At 50.5% G+C, this 17,733-nt stretch overlaps 1 protein-coding gene across 3 annotated transcripts; it reads right to left on the bottom strand.

The window, feature by feature from the left end:
* Positions 1-79: 79 nt before the first annotated feature.
* On the bottom strand, positions 80-16,777 carry LOC1277125 (protein disabled). 3 transcript variants are annotated; one of them, XM_061646860.1, is made up of 9 exons: positions 16,490-16,777; positions 15,121-15,764; positions 13,086-13,201; positions 11,558-11,656; positions 10,865-11,482; positions 10,380-10,799; positions 7,138-10,300; positions 6,080-6,217; positions 80-6,013 (listed from the first exon to the last, which is right to left on the bottom strand). In XM_061646860.1, exons 2-9 carry the CDS (start codon positions 15,155-15,157, stop codon positions 3,162-3,164), a joined length of 7,443 nt encoding a protein of 2,480 aa, XP_061502844.1. In that variant the 5' UTR covers positions 15,158-15,764; positions 16,490-16,777; the 3' UTR covers positions 80-3,161. The 3 variants fall into 3 exon arrangements, with proteins under 3 accessions (XP_061502844.1, XP_316563.5, XP_061502845.1); XM_316563.5 differs by lacking the exons at positions 15,121-15,764; positions 16,490-16,777 and adding an exon at positions 13,373-14,265; XM_061646861.1 differs by lacking the exons at positions 15,121-15,764; positions 16,490-16,777 and adding an exon at positions 14,156-14,235.
* Between the last annotated feature and the right edge of the window lie 956 nt (positions 16,778-17,733).

Raw genomic sequence — 17,733 nt, 5'->3', positions numbered from 1 at the left:
TTGTAGCAAGTTCATCCATAAGAGGTTCGGAAGCAAGTACCAAGAATAGGTTTAAACCATCTACAACATACATTAGGGATTGTTTTTAAAATTTTAATGATATATTTTTACTTCTTAATAGTTGGTTTTGTCGGTTACTCTTCTCACAATTGCGTCACAAAGTTCGTCCGTTGGTTTTTGTTATGTTGTGGTTTTCGTATTCTTTTCTTTCATTCTTAACCCTTTGCATGATCTTTTATCAGTTTCTTTTAAGTTTTAACTGTTTTTTTACTTTCCTTCACTTGTTTGTTCTGCTTTTTATTCTCTGAAGAGTGCATTGATGTCTTTTTATTTGGTTTCTCTCTGTTTGTCTGCTTGCTTCATTTGCTTTAACGTTATATGTAACATTTCGTACTTTTGTCTGTCCGCTCCTATGTTTGCACACTTCCTTCCTCTCCCTGGCATATCCATGCGCGACAAAGTTTTGCAACAGTTTTAACACTATTTAAGTTAAGAAAATGGGGGAGGGGAGCGAGAAAACACATCTACACAGTGGTAGTGGTGTGCTACTGCCGACGATTTGATACGGACACTAACGTGAAAAGGGAAAATAAAAACCAGTAGGAAAAGGTAAAGGTTACTCACCACCAGCGAAGAAATGTCTTCGGTTTTTAGTTGCAGTTTTTCATCGTTTATTTTCCATTAGCGAATTTTGTGTGGCAATTTCCATGTGTATGTGGAATTCATTTATGTGTATGTGTTGTTTTGTGTTTTCTGTTCTTCTTTTTGTTTGTTGAGGATCGGGGATTTAATATCAACATTTTTTTTTCATATCCCTTTCCGGTACGACCCAACACGATCTTTTGTTATGTTTTCTATTCTGTGTATTCTTCATGTCCGTACTTGAGTAATTGTTGTTCGTTCTATTAATGTTAATGCTTAATGTTTACCTTTGTTCCAGTTAGTTGTAATGCTCATATTGTTGTGTTCTATTTAGTTTCTTCTTTTATCATTTTTTTTTTTGTTCATTTGAGTATAATCATCGTTTTTCGTCATTGTTCTGGTGTTGTCGGTTCAGTGTTTGCATGATTGGTTTTATTCTTCACCTTATCTACCTTGTGCCAGAGCTTCTATACGGGCCATCATTCTACTTTCTATTTTTCTTCCCCTTTGCATTTTGTCACACAACTCCTGCATGCGTTATCCAGCGTAAGAGTGAGGGGAAAAGATTAATTCGAGTATGTTTTAGAGTTTTGCTTCCTCTCCCTACACACACACACATATACGGGAGGAGCGGCGATTCGTATTTCCTTTTAAACCGTATATGTTACAAATTCAAACGTAGGTATCTCATAAGCGAAAAACGCAATGCTACACGCACACAAAGTGGGTTTGATTTCTTCAATATCGAATTGGGAAGATTTTCGTTAAAACAAAAACGCACCAAAACTGGGTACTAAAGCTTACATGCTGCATCATTGCAATGGCCTACGGCGCCCACCCGAGCACACAATCTTGCGTTGAATATTGTTCCTCTAATAATATCTAAACACTACCACGACCCTGTTTAGGTGGCGCGCATCTTACTGTTGCTTTGCTTCTGAAGTATGTGTGTGTGTGTTGAGAATTAATATTAATCTAAAAAATTGTTTTATCAACTTACTAGCGCTCTTCGCGTGCTTTGCTAATTATGAAATGAAGCTACCTTAGCGGGCAGAAGTAAAGCATAACCGCACCGACACCTACTACGCACCGGGGCCGCAATGATTGAGAGCATTTACAAACACATCGATCATAATATTACCATTAACATTACTGTAATTGTTCTTATTATTGCTAACCTAATCCTGTAAGTGTCTGATATATAACTAACCCTTTTAGACAAACACAAACAGACGCGCAAAGGATGAGCGCAAAGCATCGGAAGAAGGTTAAGGGGCCTGCCCACGTTGTTTGTCTACTTCTCCGACAAGAGGAACCGGTTCGAAAAGAAATGAACGCTAAGAAGGAACAGAACCTACGAAATCGGCACCAATCCCAAACCCTTAACAGGTTCTGATGCTAATTGTTAGCTGCCTCAAGAGTTTGAAGTATGTTAATAACACATCTACCCTCCTCACTAATCGTTACGTGTTCGCTGATTACATGTCTAGTACATAGTGGTGCGCCACCGCGGTATTTTTTTTTTTTTCAGAACATTTTACCAATATACTAGGAAGAAGGAAGAACAGCATTAGAGAATGGGTGTGTTTAAAGATGATGCGCCTTCTCGTTTTTTTTCCTGAACGATGGCTCTCTGCTTCATTTCATCCTTTCGTTTGCGGTTTAATGCGATTATAGGGAGACAAATTTTGAATTGGCTCTACGATTTGAAATACTGGGGAAGATGGGATTATTAGAAAATGAGGGGACACACACACACACACCGGACATGCGTATGCGTTACCGGCCCAAGCGCTATCGATCGGTTCTCGTTAGTTCACTTCCACTTTGCAATATCAACAAGCAGCAACAGCAGCCAACATAATCTCATTTCCTATACATGCTTCCGGCGTCATAGTATCCGCCAAACCGCCATTCCGTTTTCGCGTAAAGCTCACAGGGCTGATAATAAGTTAACGTGTAACGAATACAACTAACGCGTATGATCGAAAATGTGGATGATATGAATGAGTTGTGAGTGCGAAAGAAATAAACTTCGAACAAGAAATGCTTCTGACCGTTTTTGAGCCCTCTCACAGGCTCTATATGACCCCAACCCGGGTTTTCCTGGTGTGCAAAACCGGCTTGTGCTAAAATGAGATGAAAAGATGGTGGCGGTGTGCATGGATTAAAGCTTCAAGTAATTACCTACAACGAAATGGACGCCACAGACGATGATTCCCAAGAAAGGATGTACACAAAGACAGGACAAATACACATACATACACAAACACACAGAGTGAGAACGGACAAGGGAGTGTGTGTGTGTTTTCCCCGTTGCTCTCCCAACGCGCTTACACAAACACCTGGTACCGGTTGCAGTGCTTGATGCGCATGTAAAGCTTCCGGATGTCCTTGGCCAGTGAGTAGCGCTGATGTTCGTCCTGTTGGCAGCAGTACTGGTACTGCTGGCGGGCACTCAAGCTTCGGCTCAGCTGGCGACTGAGGAAGTTGCTCTCGATCATCAGGCTACCGAGTAATCAGATGTTATCGTCGAAGTTGGCAAAGTTTTTGTCCCACCCGCCGGCACCGGCACCGGTGGCGGTGGCTCCTCCACCGTGGTGTGCAGCATCGGCACCGTTGCCGGCACCACTGCCACCGAATGGGTCGCCCCTGCCACCACCACCGGAGGAGGCAAAGAAATCATCATCCTCGAAGGGATCGTCAACCTTTTTGGCAAAAATGTTAATACTGTCCGATTTGCGAATATTATCCTGATTAAATAGCTGCTGTTGCTGGTGCTGCTGGTGCTGCTGTTGATGGTGCCCCGCTTGACTAGAGGTTTTTAATATCTTCTTGTTGCTACCGTTATTGCTTGTCGCTGGTGCGGCTGCCGGACCGGGACTGGTGGTGATACGTGCTGTGGACCAACCCTGCTGCTGCTGCTGCTGACCGTCGTCGGGATCCTGCTCCGCATCGGACCGGCCGGCAAAATCGTCCTCGAACATGGTGGTTGCTTCCGCGTCAAACTTCGACACGGTAACATTCTCGTTGAACCGCAGCTTCGACCCACTGCCCACTGCTGCTGTCTGCTCCCGATGATGCTGATGATGCTGATGGTGATGTCCGGGTGGCGGTGTTGCAGACGATGAGGCTGGCGCTTGCTGAGGATAGTCGCCCGTATCGGCATACCCGGCACCGGAACTGGCATGAGCTTTGTAATGCTGCTGCGGCCGATGGTAGCCACCGGGCGGCGGCGGATCGTGTGCGTAATGGGCGCGCTCCTTTTCATTGGAGAAATCGCTCGAAAAGCGGTACGACTTCGGCACGTCACTTCTTCCCCCTGCGCCACCGGGACCGCCACCACCAGTGCCGCCAGTAGGCGGCGAGTTAAAATCGCTCTCGAACCCATCGCCTCCGGCCGGCGGCCCAGCCGGATCCGCGTACTCCTCAAACTCAAAGTCGAGCGGCGTACGGCCGGCTGGCGCCACGCTGTGCTGCTTTTGGGCGGCGCTTTTCGGTGGCGTTACGCTACCATAACCACTGCCGCCGCCGCCACCGCCCCCACTGCCGCCCTCGAAGTACAGGTCCCGGCTATTGCTTTTCTTCATGCGGCGAAGGGCCTCCTCTTCGTACTCGTACCGGGCCATCTTCTTCGCTTCTTGTGCGATCAGCGCATCGTTCAGGCTGCGCCCCTCCTGGCGCGGTGTGGACGATTTGCCGTAGTACGCACCGCCCACGCCGGGCGGCAACGGTCCCCCAGGGGGCACTCTCCGGCCGGGCCCATAATAAGCCGGACCCTCATCCAGCGGGTCGTCCAGCAGCGTCAGCTTACCGGCCGGCACCTCATCCTCATCGTCCTCATCGTCATCGTCGTCTACGCCAGCGCCAACCCGGCCACCCTCCGGTGCGTCGAAATCGAAGTAATCCTCCTTCGATCGCACCGGGTACCGCATCGTGGCGTAGTTCGTGCGCATCTCCATCTCCTTCCGGTCGGCGCGCGATCGACTCTTCTTGCGAAACCGCCGATCCTTCTCGCCGTCCGAACCGGCCAAGCTGGTGCCACCGACCACGGGCCCCATTCCTCGGCCGCTTCGTCCACCCGCTTCGTTGTAGCGTCGCTGTTCCTGTTGCTCCGTCGCGCTGGACGGTCGCTTCCACGGCATGGTGGCAGCGGAACCGACACCACCACCACCCTTCGTCACACCCCACACATCATCATCCAGCATCATCATCATTTGCTGCTGCTGCTGCTGCTTCGAACCGCCGCCGCCACCGCCGCGGCCTATGTTTTGACTAGAGCGATGCAAACTATTACCACCGGCATCACGCAGCCCACCGCCGGACCGGCCACTGCCACCCATCATGCCACCGATCAGATCCCCCTCCGAGTCCTGGTCCAGCTCCTGGTCCAGCCGCGCACTGCCGGCATTGCGCATGCCGCGCCTCAGCGACCGGCTCTTGTCCAGCGACAGGTACCGGTCCCGCTCGCGATACTCCGCCCGACTATCCAGGCTGCCGTAGATGTCCCCGCTCCCGAAGCTGCGCTGCCGCTCCCGACTATCGTACGATTCGTTGCTTTCCCGGTCGAAGCTTTTGCGCTCGCGCTCGTAAAAGTATTCCCGGGCGGCGCGCGAATCCCGGCTCGGCCGCTCGTACACCACGCCCTCGTCGTAATCGGCCCCTCGTCTGCCACCGTACCCCCCGTCGCCCCCGTACGGGTCGTAATCGTAGCGACCGCCGCTGCCACCGCGCGACGGCTCCCGCTCGCGGTAGTACTTCCGCTTGTCGTAGCCCTTGCCGTACTCGCGCCGATCGTACGCGGGCGGCAAGCTTTTCGGCTCCCGCTTCTCGTACGGTGGCCCGTACGTGCTGCGCTCGTACGCGTTCCGATCGAACGAGCGCGAACCGCGCTCCCCACGCTCACCGGGCGGACCGCGCACATCCTCGTCCTCCGTCGGGGAGGACCAGGTCGGTCCGGCATGGTGGTCGTGGTACCAGTGCTCGTCCTCAAAGTTGTCCCGGCTGCGAGAGCCGACGCCACTCTTCATGCGACGCCGCTGCTGGCCGCGCTCCTTCACCAGCTCCTCGTCGTAATCCTCATCGTTCGAGTTGATACGACGCGGCGGCATGCGGGGATGGTGGTACCGTTCGCCCGACGTCGGATGGTGATGGCGCATCGACGGATCACCACCACCGCCGGACGGGTGCATCGAGGAGCGTTTGCGATAGTCCGGACCTTCCTCGTCCCACGGGCTGACGTCCCGGGACGAGGAGGACGTGTGCCCTTTCGAGGGCCACCGGCGGTTATAGTCGCGCAGGTCCGCCTTCGTCCATTCGTCTTTCGGATCGGAGGAGCAGGGTGAATCGGGACCGTTCTTATCGCCACTTCCTGCAAAAAGGCGGACAAAACGTAATCGTTAGTACTTGACAAGGAGCAACGTAGGAGATGACGTACTTCTTCCACTATCCCCTCGTACGGTATCGGGGCGCATGTCCTGCCTTTTGGAAGGATGGTGGAGCGGCGGTTCTGGTTGATCGAACACGGCCCACGATTCGTTGGCATTGGTAGGAGTCATGCGGGACAGTTTGCCCTCTGTAAAGTGTAAAAAAGCACGTTAGTTAATACCTGGAACGCTCTTTCCATACACCTCAGCAAGGATTAACTAGAGAAGGGTAATTTAGGTTTAAAGTCATGAATCCAAGTGAATCATGAAGCTGAATGAATAATGAATATGAATGAATCTGAATGAATCATGTAACTAAATAAATAATTAATCTGAATGAATAACGAATCAGAATAAATCATGAACCGAAATGAATCAAGAATCGAATGAATAATGAATCATGTATCTCAAAGAATCATGAATCAAAAAGAAACATTTTTATGAATGAATAATGAAACTGAATGAATTATAAATTCGATTTAATAATGAAACTGAATGAATTATAAATTGAAATGAATCATGAATTTGAATGAATCAAGAATCTGAATAAATTAGGAGACTGAAAGAATCAAAAATCTGAATGAATCATTGATCAGAATGAATAAATCTAAAGGAAAGTGAAGTGACGCAATCTTAAAATCTGGGATTTAAAAATTACAATGAGTTCTCGTAATTTTGGGACACTTTGTTGTGTCTTTTTTACTGAAAGTGGTATATACGGTATCCTTTTTGGACAAGTTCATTTGGAATCCAATAGGATTTTCCGATAAGTGTGTCCAAATGGGGTGCCACAGAGCCCAATTCCCGTCACATTCACTTCCCGTCAGATAGATGAAAGACCTTTATCAAAGATTCATGAATATCTAAAAATTCATTTTTTTAGAGATTAAAAATCATTTATAATCTCACAACTCTTTAGAGATTCATGAATCGTTCAAGATGTTCATTAAAGAATCATTCATCTTCAAAGGTTCATGAGACTTTAGAAATTCGATTCGAGACTCTCACTCATCGCTAAAGATTGATGTGGATGAATCTTTACGAAGGATTCAAGAAACACAATACTAACCTTCATTGTTGTCTCCCTCTGGGGAAGATTCACCGTCACCGTCGCTCATCGAACCGGACGAGCGCTTATCGCTCGACGATTGGCCCCGCGGGGCCGGTGTCGGTTTGCCCCTACCTCCCTCATCGCTTCTGCGAGACATTGGCGAGGGCTTTAGGATCGGACTCTTGGCCATCCCGGTACCGGAGGAAGAGGACGACTTCGGCCCCAACGGCGGTATGGGCGAGGTGCTCATATCGCTCAAACCACCACCACCGCTACGGCCCGACGGTCCCAAGGAAAGCGTTTCGTACTGGACCATCGTGCTGCTAGTGGTTGGCGATTTCGCTTTCGGTCCAATCATATCGTTCAGCAGCGTCGTCGAGGTGGACATGTTGGTCGGTCGGTACGGCGAGGTGGCGCTATGCTGCAGCAGTGGACTTCCCTTCAACCCTTGGCCCAGCTGAGTGCTGGCTGAACCGGTCGGTGCGGGCGATAGCTGTTCGTTGCTGTGCAGCGACAGATTGGAGACCGCTTTCTGCATCAACTCGTCGATTTCCAAATCCTCGCGTGGTGTAACGGCACCGCGGAATGCCACACCCCCATCCTGTCCCGTTTCCAACTGGCGCTGCTGTTGCATTTCGTCCTCATTCATGTCCGCGTCGGAAATGTTAATCTCCGGTGAGGTGTTCTCCTGCTGCTGCTGCTGCACCACCGCCGGTTCCATGTCGTCAAAATTGGCCTCAAATTTGGCATCGTCGTCCAGCTCGCGGTCCTCGAACGACGACGACTCCATGCGCGCCATCGGTGCCGCCGGCTTTTCGAACAGATCCTCCACCAGTATGATGTCGCGCAGGGCCGCATAGCGATCCTTTGCCTGCGAGATGACTTCCGTGATTTTGGTGTCGATCTTCGTGAGCGGCGGTCCGGTCGTGAGCGGGCTGGCGGAAGACCCACCGAAGCTGTGCATGGGCAGCGGGGAGCTGCCCACATTCGCTGTCTCACCACCCATGAAGGCGGGCGACAGGCGGTTCATTTCCGACGCCACTTCCTTCTGCAGATCGAGCGAATCGGAACGATCGTTCGGTCCGGTTCGTTGTTCCTGGTCCTGTTCGGGCGCAGCATCGACTGACCCCGCTCCTTCCGGTCCAATTTCCTGCTCAATAATCTCCCGGAACACGGCATACTTATCGACAACCGGTGCCGAGGACGGGTGCGATCCACTACCACCCGTCGGCTGCAGATTGAGATGGTCGAAGTTGGCGACAAATGTACTGGTGCGATCGGGGCCCCGTGCCGGCCTTTCATCCTCCCCGAAGTTGTCGTCAAACTTGGCCACAAACATCGCATCGTTGCTGTCGTCAAAGTTCACCTTAAACACGGGCGACTCGCTCACACTGCCGTCCCGCCCGGCCGTATTGTCCTGGCTGATGCTGCTGCTCGTGGCCCACGACGGGGCGGCCGAAGGTGGCGGGGCCGGTGCCGGCGCCGTCGGATACTTGCTGTTCTCGATGAACTCCGACAGGTAGGTGGTCAGCTCGACGAGCGTCATCGTGCTCAGCTTGGACACGGGCACGTTCAGCTTGGCCGCCAGCTCGTCGATGCCGAGCGTTAGTAATTGACTCAGCGTAATGTCGGGCAGGAAGGACGAGGCCGTAACGGACTGCTGCTGCTGCTGATGATGGTGCTGATCGAGCTCCTTGGCAAAGTGTCCCGCTCCGCTGCCGGTGGGCGATTTCGAGGACGGCGGTGGCGTCGGTTCGTCCAGATTGCGCGGATCCGTCTCGGACTGCTTGCGCGTGGTGCGCGTCGTTTTCGACGCATCCTTCCTCTGCGGCGGTGGCAGCAGCGTTGGAATATCGATCTTCCCGATCGGTGCCAGATAGTCGTCCTCGTCGGTGCACTTTTTCTGCGGACGCCCTGGGCCAACCGTTTCGCCCGCAGTGCGACCCACCTTGCGCGACGGTAGCGGCAGTGGAGGTGCATCCGAACCCGCCCGATCGCCACCCGAAGGTGGCCGGCTGCTATCATACTTGCTGCCAACGTAATCGTACCGCTCCCGGGGTCCATGCCCGGACAGACTGCCCGAACCGGCCCCACCAGCGTTCGCATGGGACGAGGACGACGACGACGATCGCGGCGACGGCCGGATGACGATGTCGGCGAACTGCTTCTTCGGAGGCAACGGCGGCGGTTCGATGTGCGAGCCCGAATCGGGCCGGGGCGGTGGCTCCGGTGCCATTTCCGTCTCGCTCAGCGAATCGCTCTCCTGCAGCCGGCGCATGTTTATGCTGTTCGAGTCGCGCTTGGAAAACTTCTGCCCGAACAGGTTCGGTTTCATCTTTTTCGAGCTGGAGCTAAGACTAGAGATCACATCGACGGTGTTCTGCTTGAACACGCTGCTCGCCGCCGGTCGGTTGCGGTGCGCGTTCGGGCCGCCCGTTTGCCCCGTTTGGGCAGCAGCGCTGGCTTCGGACGATTGGCGCTCCAGGCGCTTCTGGCTGATGTAGCTGGCCCACGATTCGGGCGGCAGATTCACCTGCAGCGGCCCGTTGTACACTGTTCCGTCTTTCGCTTCGGTCGTGGGTTTGTTGTTCGATGGTTCCTCCGAATCGGACGGCCGTCCACCTTCCTGCTGCCCGCCCGCATTGCGCGGTGACGCATTGCGGGAAAAGTGGACCTCGAACGGATCGAGCTGCAGCTTGGAGAAATCGTCATCTTCCATGAACGGATCGGCCGGCGCGCTGGATCCACCACCGACCAGCGATTCTATGAGCGGCATGCCCGTACCGGCACCACCACCTGCCTGCCCTCCTCCATCGCCCGCTCCACTCGAGCCCGCTTCGGCGCTGCTGTTGGCATTCTTCAGCGAGGATTGAGCCTCGTCAAAGCTGGCCTTAAACAGATCGCCACTACCACTAGCAAGGGTGGAAATATTGCTCGCATTCAACGATGCCGACCCGCCGACGCTTTGCTGCAGCAGCCCGTCCTCCGACGCAAAGTTCGCATTGAAGGTGCTCTCCTTGCCGGACAGATCTTTCAACACTTTCTTCGGCGGATTCTTCAGCTCCTGGAAGAAGAACTTCTTGTCGATGTATGGCTTGATTTTGCCCGTGCCCAGCGGGTCCAGGTCGGTAAACACGTCCGTGTAGGACGATGGCTGTGCAGCGGCAGACGTCTGAGGGGTCTGGAAAAAGGGGAGGAAAAGAACGTCGTAGAAACGCATTAGAGGTAAAGTAACATCGCCGTGATGCAATTCTACACACCTTGCCCGTGTCTTCCGGGTTCTTTGGTTCGTCGGAATAGCGTGCCGGTTCCGGATCGAAGCGTGACGTGTTTGGCGGCGAATTTAACCAATCATCGTTCTGCACCGAGTTGCTGCTGGTAAGCGTACTGCCACCGGCAGCCCCCTGAGACGGTGGAGGATTGTTGCTGTTGCTGGTGTTGTTGTTGCTGTTGCTGGTACCGCCAGACGGCTGTGAGCTTGACGATCCAGTTAGAGTCGTTGCACCGCCACCAGCGGCAGCACCAGCACTCGGTTGGGTAGGAATTGGTGGCGCTGGCATGGGTGGTGGCGTTGAGGACACATTCGGGCTCGACTCCATCGTGGGTAGATTTTCCGTCGAGCGATGCGTTTGCTTCTGGTGCCGTTTGCTTGACTCCGGTGGAGGCAGCAAATTGTATGACTAAAAACAGAGAGAAGAAGCGTTTAATATGACGTCATTTTTTTTTTAAAATGAAAAATACATACCGGCGGAATATTGGCAAACGAATCACCAAACGGATCGTCGTCGAGCACACTTTTCCCCGGGCCCTCGCTCGGCGTAATGCGCTCCATCTGCGTAATGCCACGCTGTATGCAGCTCAGCTCCTGCTCGAGATCTACCAGGTCGGCGACGGATTCGGGCGATTTTTCACTCTTCCCTGCCACCATCTTCATGGCACCGCTTGACCCAGCGCCCATCGATGAACCAACGGCCGCCAGCGCACCGAGCGCCGTCTCGCTCGAGTGATTCTTTCCATAGCTCGAACTGCTGCCACCTGCTCCTCCTCCACCGCCGCTGCTGTCCAGCGTGCTGCCGCCACTTTTTGCCACCAGCGATGCCGACACGGCCTGATGTTCGTGGGCCGTAATTTTGCTCTGAATGTGCTGCCGGGCCAGCTCAATCTCTTTCTTCTTCAGCTCGAACACGACCTGGAACAGGTCGCGCATCGCCAGCACCACCTGGCTGGCCGCTTTGTCGGTTTTGATGCCGAAAAACCGGTGGCCACTGTCGGGGGAACCAAAAATATAGCCAAATGCACGCGAGTCCGTCATGTCCTGGGCGATGAACGATATTTTGTGCACGGGATGGTGATAGAGAGAATCCTGCGAAGGAAGGCGGGTTTGGCGTTAGGTACGGGGAGAAACAAAGTATTGCTGCTTGGTTGGTGCACTACTTACGCCAGTTTTTTCATCTCTCAACCGTAAGCCATCGATCGTGACGTGTATCGTGATGCGTTGCTTGTGCTCTCCTGCGGCCCGTATTGCCATTTTGAGGTCCTGTGTGTGTGCAAAGGCGGGAAATATAAGGAGTCTCATTAAATGTCACCGCCCAGTTGTGGCCTTCAGACATAAATAGCCTACTGTGTTTATGTGTGTGTGTGTGTCTCATTGGTGACCTCCCCACAACAACAACCGCTCAGACTGGGAATAAATTAAAATGCTTGTCCGAGAAATGAGACACAATCCGGCTGAAGAGTCGAAGCGATTCCGATTGTGGGAATGTTTTGCTGCGTATGAAAAGCAATGGTAAATCTGTTTCATTACGTTACATCCTCCCCGTTCGTAGTTCCGCTTGATCGGGTCTAATGTTCGCCACTTTACCCTCCCCCCTCCTTCACCACCAGAGCAGGTTGTTACGGTGTCACGCCGTTCGAAGCGCAACTACAATCGATCGGCCAACCGCAGCCGTTAAACAGCGCGCAGCGTAACATTCGATACGCACCGCATCTGTGGCGTAGTATATGGAGTATAGCGCAAAAAAGTGACCTCACAGCAGCACTCCTGCCTCGGTACAATTGTACAACGCGTGGTTTGGGTTTTGATCGCTTTCAATAAAGCGCATTGTAAGCAACCGCGTTGCGCCGATGGTGTCGCTGTTGCTTGTTTGGATGTGTATTTTTGTTTGCTAGTTTGTTGGCCGGTTAGAAGCGCGCTATTCAATAAAACGTAACTTCAGATTACCGCAACACAATCCTTTCCAGCACGCCTTTCGCGGTGTGTTGCATGGTGCGTTATTTGATTTATATGTTTTACCATCGTAAATTTGCCAATAAAACCTCTCGGCGAAGCACAGACACACACACACACACACACACACACACACACACACACACACACATACTAGCCCGGCCTGGAGAAGGATTCCAGGGCCTTCTTCTCTGTCCCGGGAAATGGATAGAGGGAAGCAAGGAAGGGGATAAGATAATGCGCGTCCGGCTGGGTTGAATTGGAGCCAATTCAGCAGCTGTGTGGACCCTCCTCCTCCTCTCCTCCGCTTGTGCGCCAACACTCGGCGGGGCATCGGATTTTATCTCATCATCTGCGGCTCTTGACGCGCTCGGTGGCAGGCCATTTAAACTCAGCGGAGAGGGGGAGGGTGACGGGGGCACTGGGTGCCGGTTGTTGAGAATGATGAGCACGGGGATTTGGGTTTCAAAGGAGACCGGAGCGTGGTGCATGGGAGGGCGGTGTGTGTGCTGTGGCGCTAAAAATAGCACACCGGACTGACTGACGACAGAGAAAGGCGGGGGAGGGGTGCCCTTTATTCTTTTTGCCGTTCTTGCTTTTCAAACGCTTTTCGTCTTTGCCTATGGTGTGTGTTTTTGTTTTGATCTTGTGCCGTGTGAGGGGGATTCCCCTTTAACATGAAATAAACATAAAAAGACAAACAAAAACCCCGCCACCCCTTCGTTGGGCGTTCTAGTACCTGCAGTGCCTCCTGGCACATCCGGTCACCTCGAGCCTCACCGACCTCTAGGATGCCGATGAGCTTGGCCTTGAAGCTAACACCATCGCCGAAGAAACGCCCGGGTTCGTTTCGATCTGGAAAAAGAAAGCGAGATAGAGAGAATGAGGGAAAATAGGCCACAAAAAAATTGGAATTGTTTGATAATCGATATCGAACGGTCGTTGTGTTGCGTCCGTTTTACGACACTGCTTCGGAAAAGGAAGTTGCAAAAAACAATAAACAGGACAACAAATTAAAATTCTTACGCCGCAGGAGCCCACGGTCGGAGGAGCGCGTACTGTTTCTCATCTTGCACGTTCGAATGCCGCTCGCGTTACCAAGTAACCGTTCGTTTGCTTCACATTTACAGGCACGAGTAAAAGGGTGGCAAATAGTAGAGGAGGTGGGTGTTTAAAAAACCGGGTCGCAGGGAATGACCATCTTCAGGGACACAATAAAAACCGCGCACACAAACACCGCACAACTGCTCTGTTTCCTTTTTTACCACCCCAATCACAGACAACGAACCGCGAGCGTACACGAACGGACAGGGGTAGAAGAGCAAAAACACCACCGTGAAATAACAACAAACACGGCCAACTACAGAAACGGTAATACCAATCTGGAAACTGGTACATTCACAACACCAAAGGGGCACAGTGCCGACAATTATCACGCCAAGGTGCGGACCACCGCCGCAGCACGATAAACTTGTTGTTTGTGTGATCTGTTGTGTGCAGGCAGCCTATCTTCTACCCTGTGCTCAGCTCTGCTATCGCAGGGCAGGTGGTCCCGTGGTGGATAAAAGGCAAACCGTCCTCTAATCAGACGTTGGCTTGGCGATACGAAGCGCAGTGCAGTGCCGACAACGGTCGACGGACGGCTTGCTCGCGGACGGTATGCACACGCAGAACAACAGGGCTGTCGATTAATGCTGCGTTTTGCTGCCGATTACTCATCGACCGCACCATGACTTAGACTTTTTCCCGGGCGAACACTTTTGACACATCTCGGAGGCGGTGTCTCGTTTCTTAAAACTTAAAACATACTGAGAGGGTGCATTAAAAACGGTGTGGGAGTTAAAATTATCGTAGAAACAGTATTTTACAGGACAGGACTATTTTAGTTTGTGCTGTGTTTTGTTTACAAACGACAGCAACTGACAGTATTGTGGCAAGAAAATTCGAACACGTTAAAATTTTGCAAGCAAACTGAGAATTATTGATTGAACAGGAAAATTGGTTTATTCTCTGTAAAATTCCATGTTAATAAAATACTTAAAAATACGCAGCTATGGTTTTTCATAAATGTTTTCACTATTGCGACCTATTTTACAATAAAACTTATTTAAATCAAGTAAATACAGACCCCATTTTTCATCTACCAAGCGCTGTACGCCGTGAAGTATGCAATTAGGTGTTGCATTTTGCACGTGTGCTGTTACATTGCCTATTTGTATTATTTAAATTTATAGGGTTTCCCAATTGAAAAAATAACGTTTGCCATTAGTCTCAACATCTTTGATTTCGATGACAATATTGGACACGGTTTACTAATGCATGCATCCCTATTCTCAATCCATTTTTATTCGATGTCAACATTGACCGCTAATGTGTGATAAAATTCATATGTATTGAAGGGAATGTTTAGACATCTGGCAAAGAAACATATACAATTCTTTGACATAAAGGCCTGCCTCGATCAAGGCCTGCCTGTGCCATTACTTAGGATGGCTTTCAGTAACTAATTGATTACACATAGTAGGATAGTCAGTCCTACGTATGGGGGCACGGTCTATTCGCGGCTTTAACCCATGGCGGGCATATTGTTAAGTCGTACGAGATGACGACTATACCATCAGACACGCTTAAATGGCTATATCATTAAAATTCAGTTTCACACCCGATTACAGCTCTCCGACCTTTTGAGTATTCTCCCGTCCTAAACAGACTTTCAACCCCCAAAAGACACCACCGGTAGATAGAATTAAAATAACCGTAATAACTATACTTACATTTTAAAGGACTGGTCTTCTTACGAATCGTCTGCATTTTCCTATATTTTTGGTATACTAAGCTGTTGGGATCAATTCTGACTGATTTCTATTGGGCCATGGTGCGATGAAAAAATGGAGGAAACACTGCTATCACGTGTAATTCGTCACACAGCTACTACACTGGCACCGCAACTATCGCACATCCTCTCTACGGCAATCGAAGCGAATAGCAGGCGGCGATATGAGCACATTGCAGGGTGTACATAAAAAAACATACACACACACACGCACACACACTAACCACCCCACCCAGCGATGACTCAATTTCTACTACTACTGCTGCTGATGATGACGATGATGATCAAGAGATGATGCGCCAGGTGCCGTTGCCCTTGCCCGGGGGAAGATGACAAAACTTCTTTGCGTAAAAAAAACGGAACTCTGGGACGGAAACTTCACTACGGCACTTTAGCGCAAAAAAAGCCACACTACTGAAACGAACACAGGCACGGCGGTTGCTTCGGTCACATGTGTGATATCAGTCTGAAAGATGATGGTTTGGTGGTGTATCGATTCTAAGTCACAGGAAAACTGCTGACCGCAAAGAAGAAGAAAAAAACACGAGCTCACTACACTAATCCGCCTAGCTATACACTAGGGGACTGAGGGGTAGTTTGCCGAGCCATTAGGGAAAATTAGCCACTATCACTTTGCAGTCGATTATGCAAAACAGGTTGGTTGCAATCGGGCTCGATCGGAGACACTCGTTTGCTTTCTGCCACTTCACTAAGTACACCTCACTATTGCACTGGAACTTCTTCTCCGTAGGCCAGAATCTTTCGTTTTCGGCAAGGATATCTTTTTGCGGAAGGAAAACACACACACACACACACACTGAAGAAGACAACGGGTTTCGATGGATGACGGCAGAGCCAGACACACCAGCACGAAAAGATGGTGTAACGCGCTAAACACGGTACTCGGTTGCCGGTTCCTGGTGGTCGGTGTATCGATTTTTCCAACCCCCTCGGGCAAACGGCACAGAGCACTGCACACCCCTGCGTGCGCGCGTATGGGTGTGTGCGTGCGTGTTTGCGTGTGTGTATCGCTGTCTAGAAAGGGAGGAACACCACCGCCAGACGATGGGCTCGATTAGCTAAACGGGCTGTAATTGATTCTTTAAATCAATCTAGTACACATTGAACGGATGCGTGGAGCATCCTGCACTGCTTGGATCGTGGGACACGTTTCTCCTTATTTTGCACACTTTCTTCACAAACTCTTGCCCTCCTTACAGCGAGAATGCGCCCTTCCTGCGCCTGCTTTACGGTAAAGGTGGGAACGATTTTCTTTGCGTCACAATTTCGCAACCCGCCCGATGCCGTACCACTGGACACTTTAGCAGCTTTGCATTGCGCTCGATTGGCGCTACCGTTTGCGAACGCGACCGTCCCGAGGCGAGCTAGTTTTGGGGGTGCAATTTTCCACCGTTTCTAAGCACACCCAAGCACACGAGACGACACCGTCCGGTTTGCTGCCATTTTTCGTCGGAAAATTTTTCCCACAAGAAAATCGGCTCGGAGGGTTGTGTTTGTGTGCGATGCGCGTAGGAGATTCTTGTACCACCCGAGACGGGACGGGCGCGGTTGTGTGCGTGCGCTGGTTCGTGCTCGTCCTGACGTCGATGCTTCGTTCTGACGTCGAGTGTGTGTCGGTGTGTCGTAAGGACAGTCAGGTGCATTTTCCTCGTAGACAACTGTCAAATGTCCGGAAAATGTGGAAAATCGTTTGAATCCTTTTTATCCTTTTTGGAGTGGTTCATTCGTTGCTCTGTGGATTGACTATTTTAAAGGAGGTAATATTGGGTTGTATTATTTTTCAAAACAACGAATATTGGAACGAACATTGTTCAAAATTCAAATCTATTTCTTAAGACCCGAATAAACTTGAATTTGATTTAAAATGTTGAAATTTATACAAAACAAAATGCATGGCCATGACTTGGTTATTAATGATAAAAATTAAATAATTACTAAATATCATTAATGTGCAATGCTACCGTATTGTTGCAAGAGGAGGAATACATGCTGCACAGATACCAGTTCATAGGACAAATATCACAGGTTCACCCACGGTGCGTTGTCGGAACATTAAAAATATTAAGGTACATGTACATGGAATCAACATGAATAGAAATATAATATTTATTTTTGTAATAGACCATAAAGTTTAATAAATGAACTAACAAATAAGACGAAAACACATGTTGAACTGATGATATTCTGCCTTATATAAATTAGATTCATTTAGCCTTATTTTAGCCTCGCAATGATTGCTAAACTGTAAATAAGATTTAGTAAAAAATAAGTTTTGTATTTTTTATTAATCCTTCAAACCCCGTTGCACACGTGTACAGTGCACTGCAGCAGCCAACAGTGAATCTAAAGACTAGGCGAAGGGACGAGCAGCGGGAGGACATGCACCAACACATCCACACTATGGGAGCGTCAAACAAGACAAAACACAGTTGAGCCAACTTGCTTCATAGCTCGCCCGTAAGAGCAAACGAGACGGCGCTGTAGCAGGGGAAGCGAGCAGCACGACGTTTTTGTTCCAGGCTGGGCGAAAATT

This window comes from Anopheles gambiae, chromosome 2 (genome assembly GCF_943734735.2).
Source record: "Anopheles gambiae chromosome 2, idAnoGambNW_F1_1, whole genome shotgun sequence".
NCBI lineage: Eukaryota > Metazoa > Arthropoda > Insecta > Diptera > Culicidae > Anopheles > Anopheles gambiae.
Note: the sequence above shows the minus strand (reverse complement) of the source record. Positions and strands in the feature narration are given on the sequence as shown.

Coding starts and splice junctions, on each gene's coding strand:
- LOC1277125 (XM_316563.5), bottom strand. CDS start 13,415: ATGAGAAACAGTACGCGCTCCTCCGACCGTGGGCTCCTGCGGC. Junction 10,301..10,379: donor ACCCGGAAGACACGGGCAAG/GTGTGTAGAATT, acceptor CCCTTTTTCCAG/ACCCCTCAGACGTCTGCCGC. Junction 6,014..6,079: donor ACGAGGGGATAGTGGAAGAA/GTACGTCATCTC, acceptor GCCTTTTTGCAG/GAAGTGGCGATAAGAACGGT.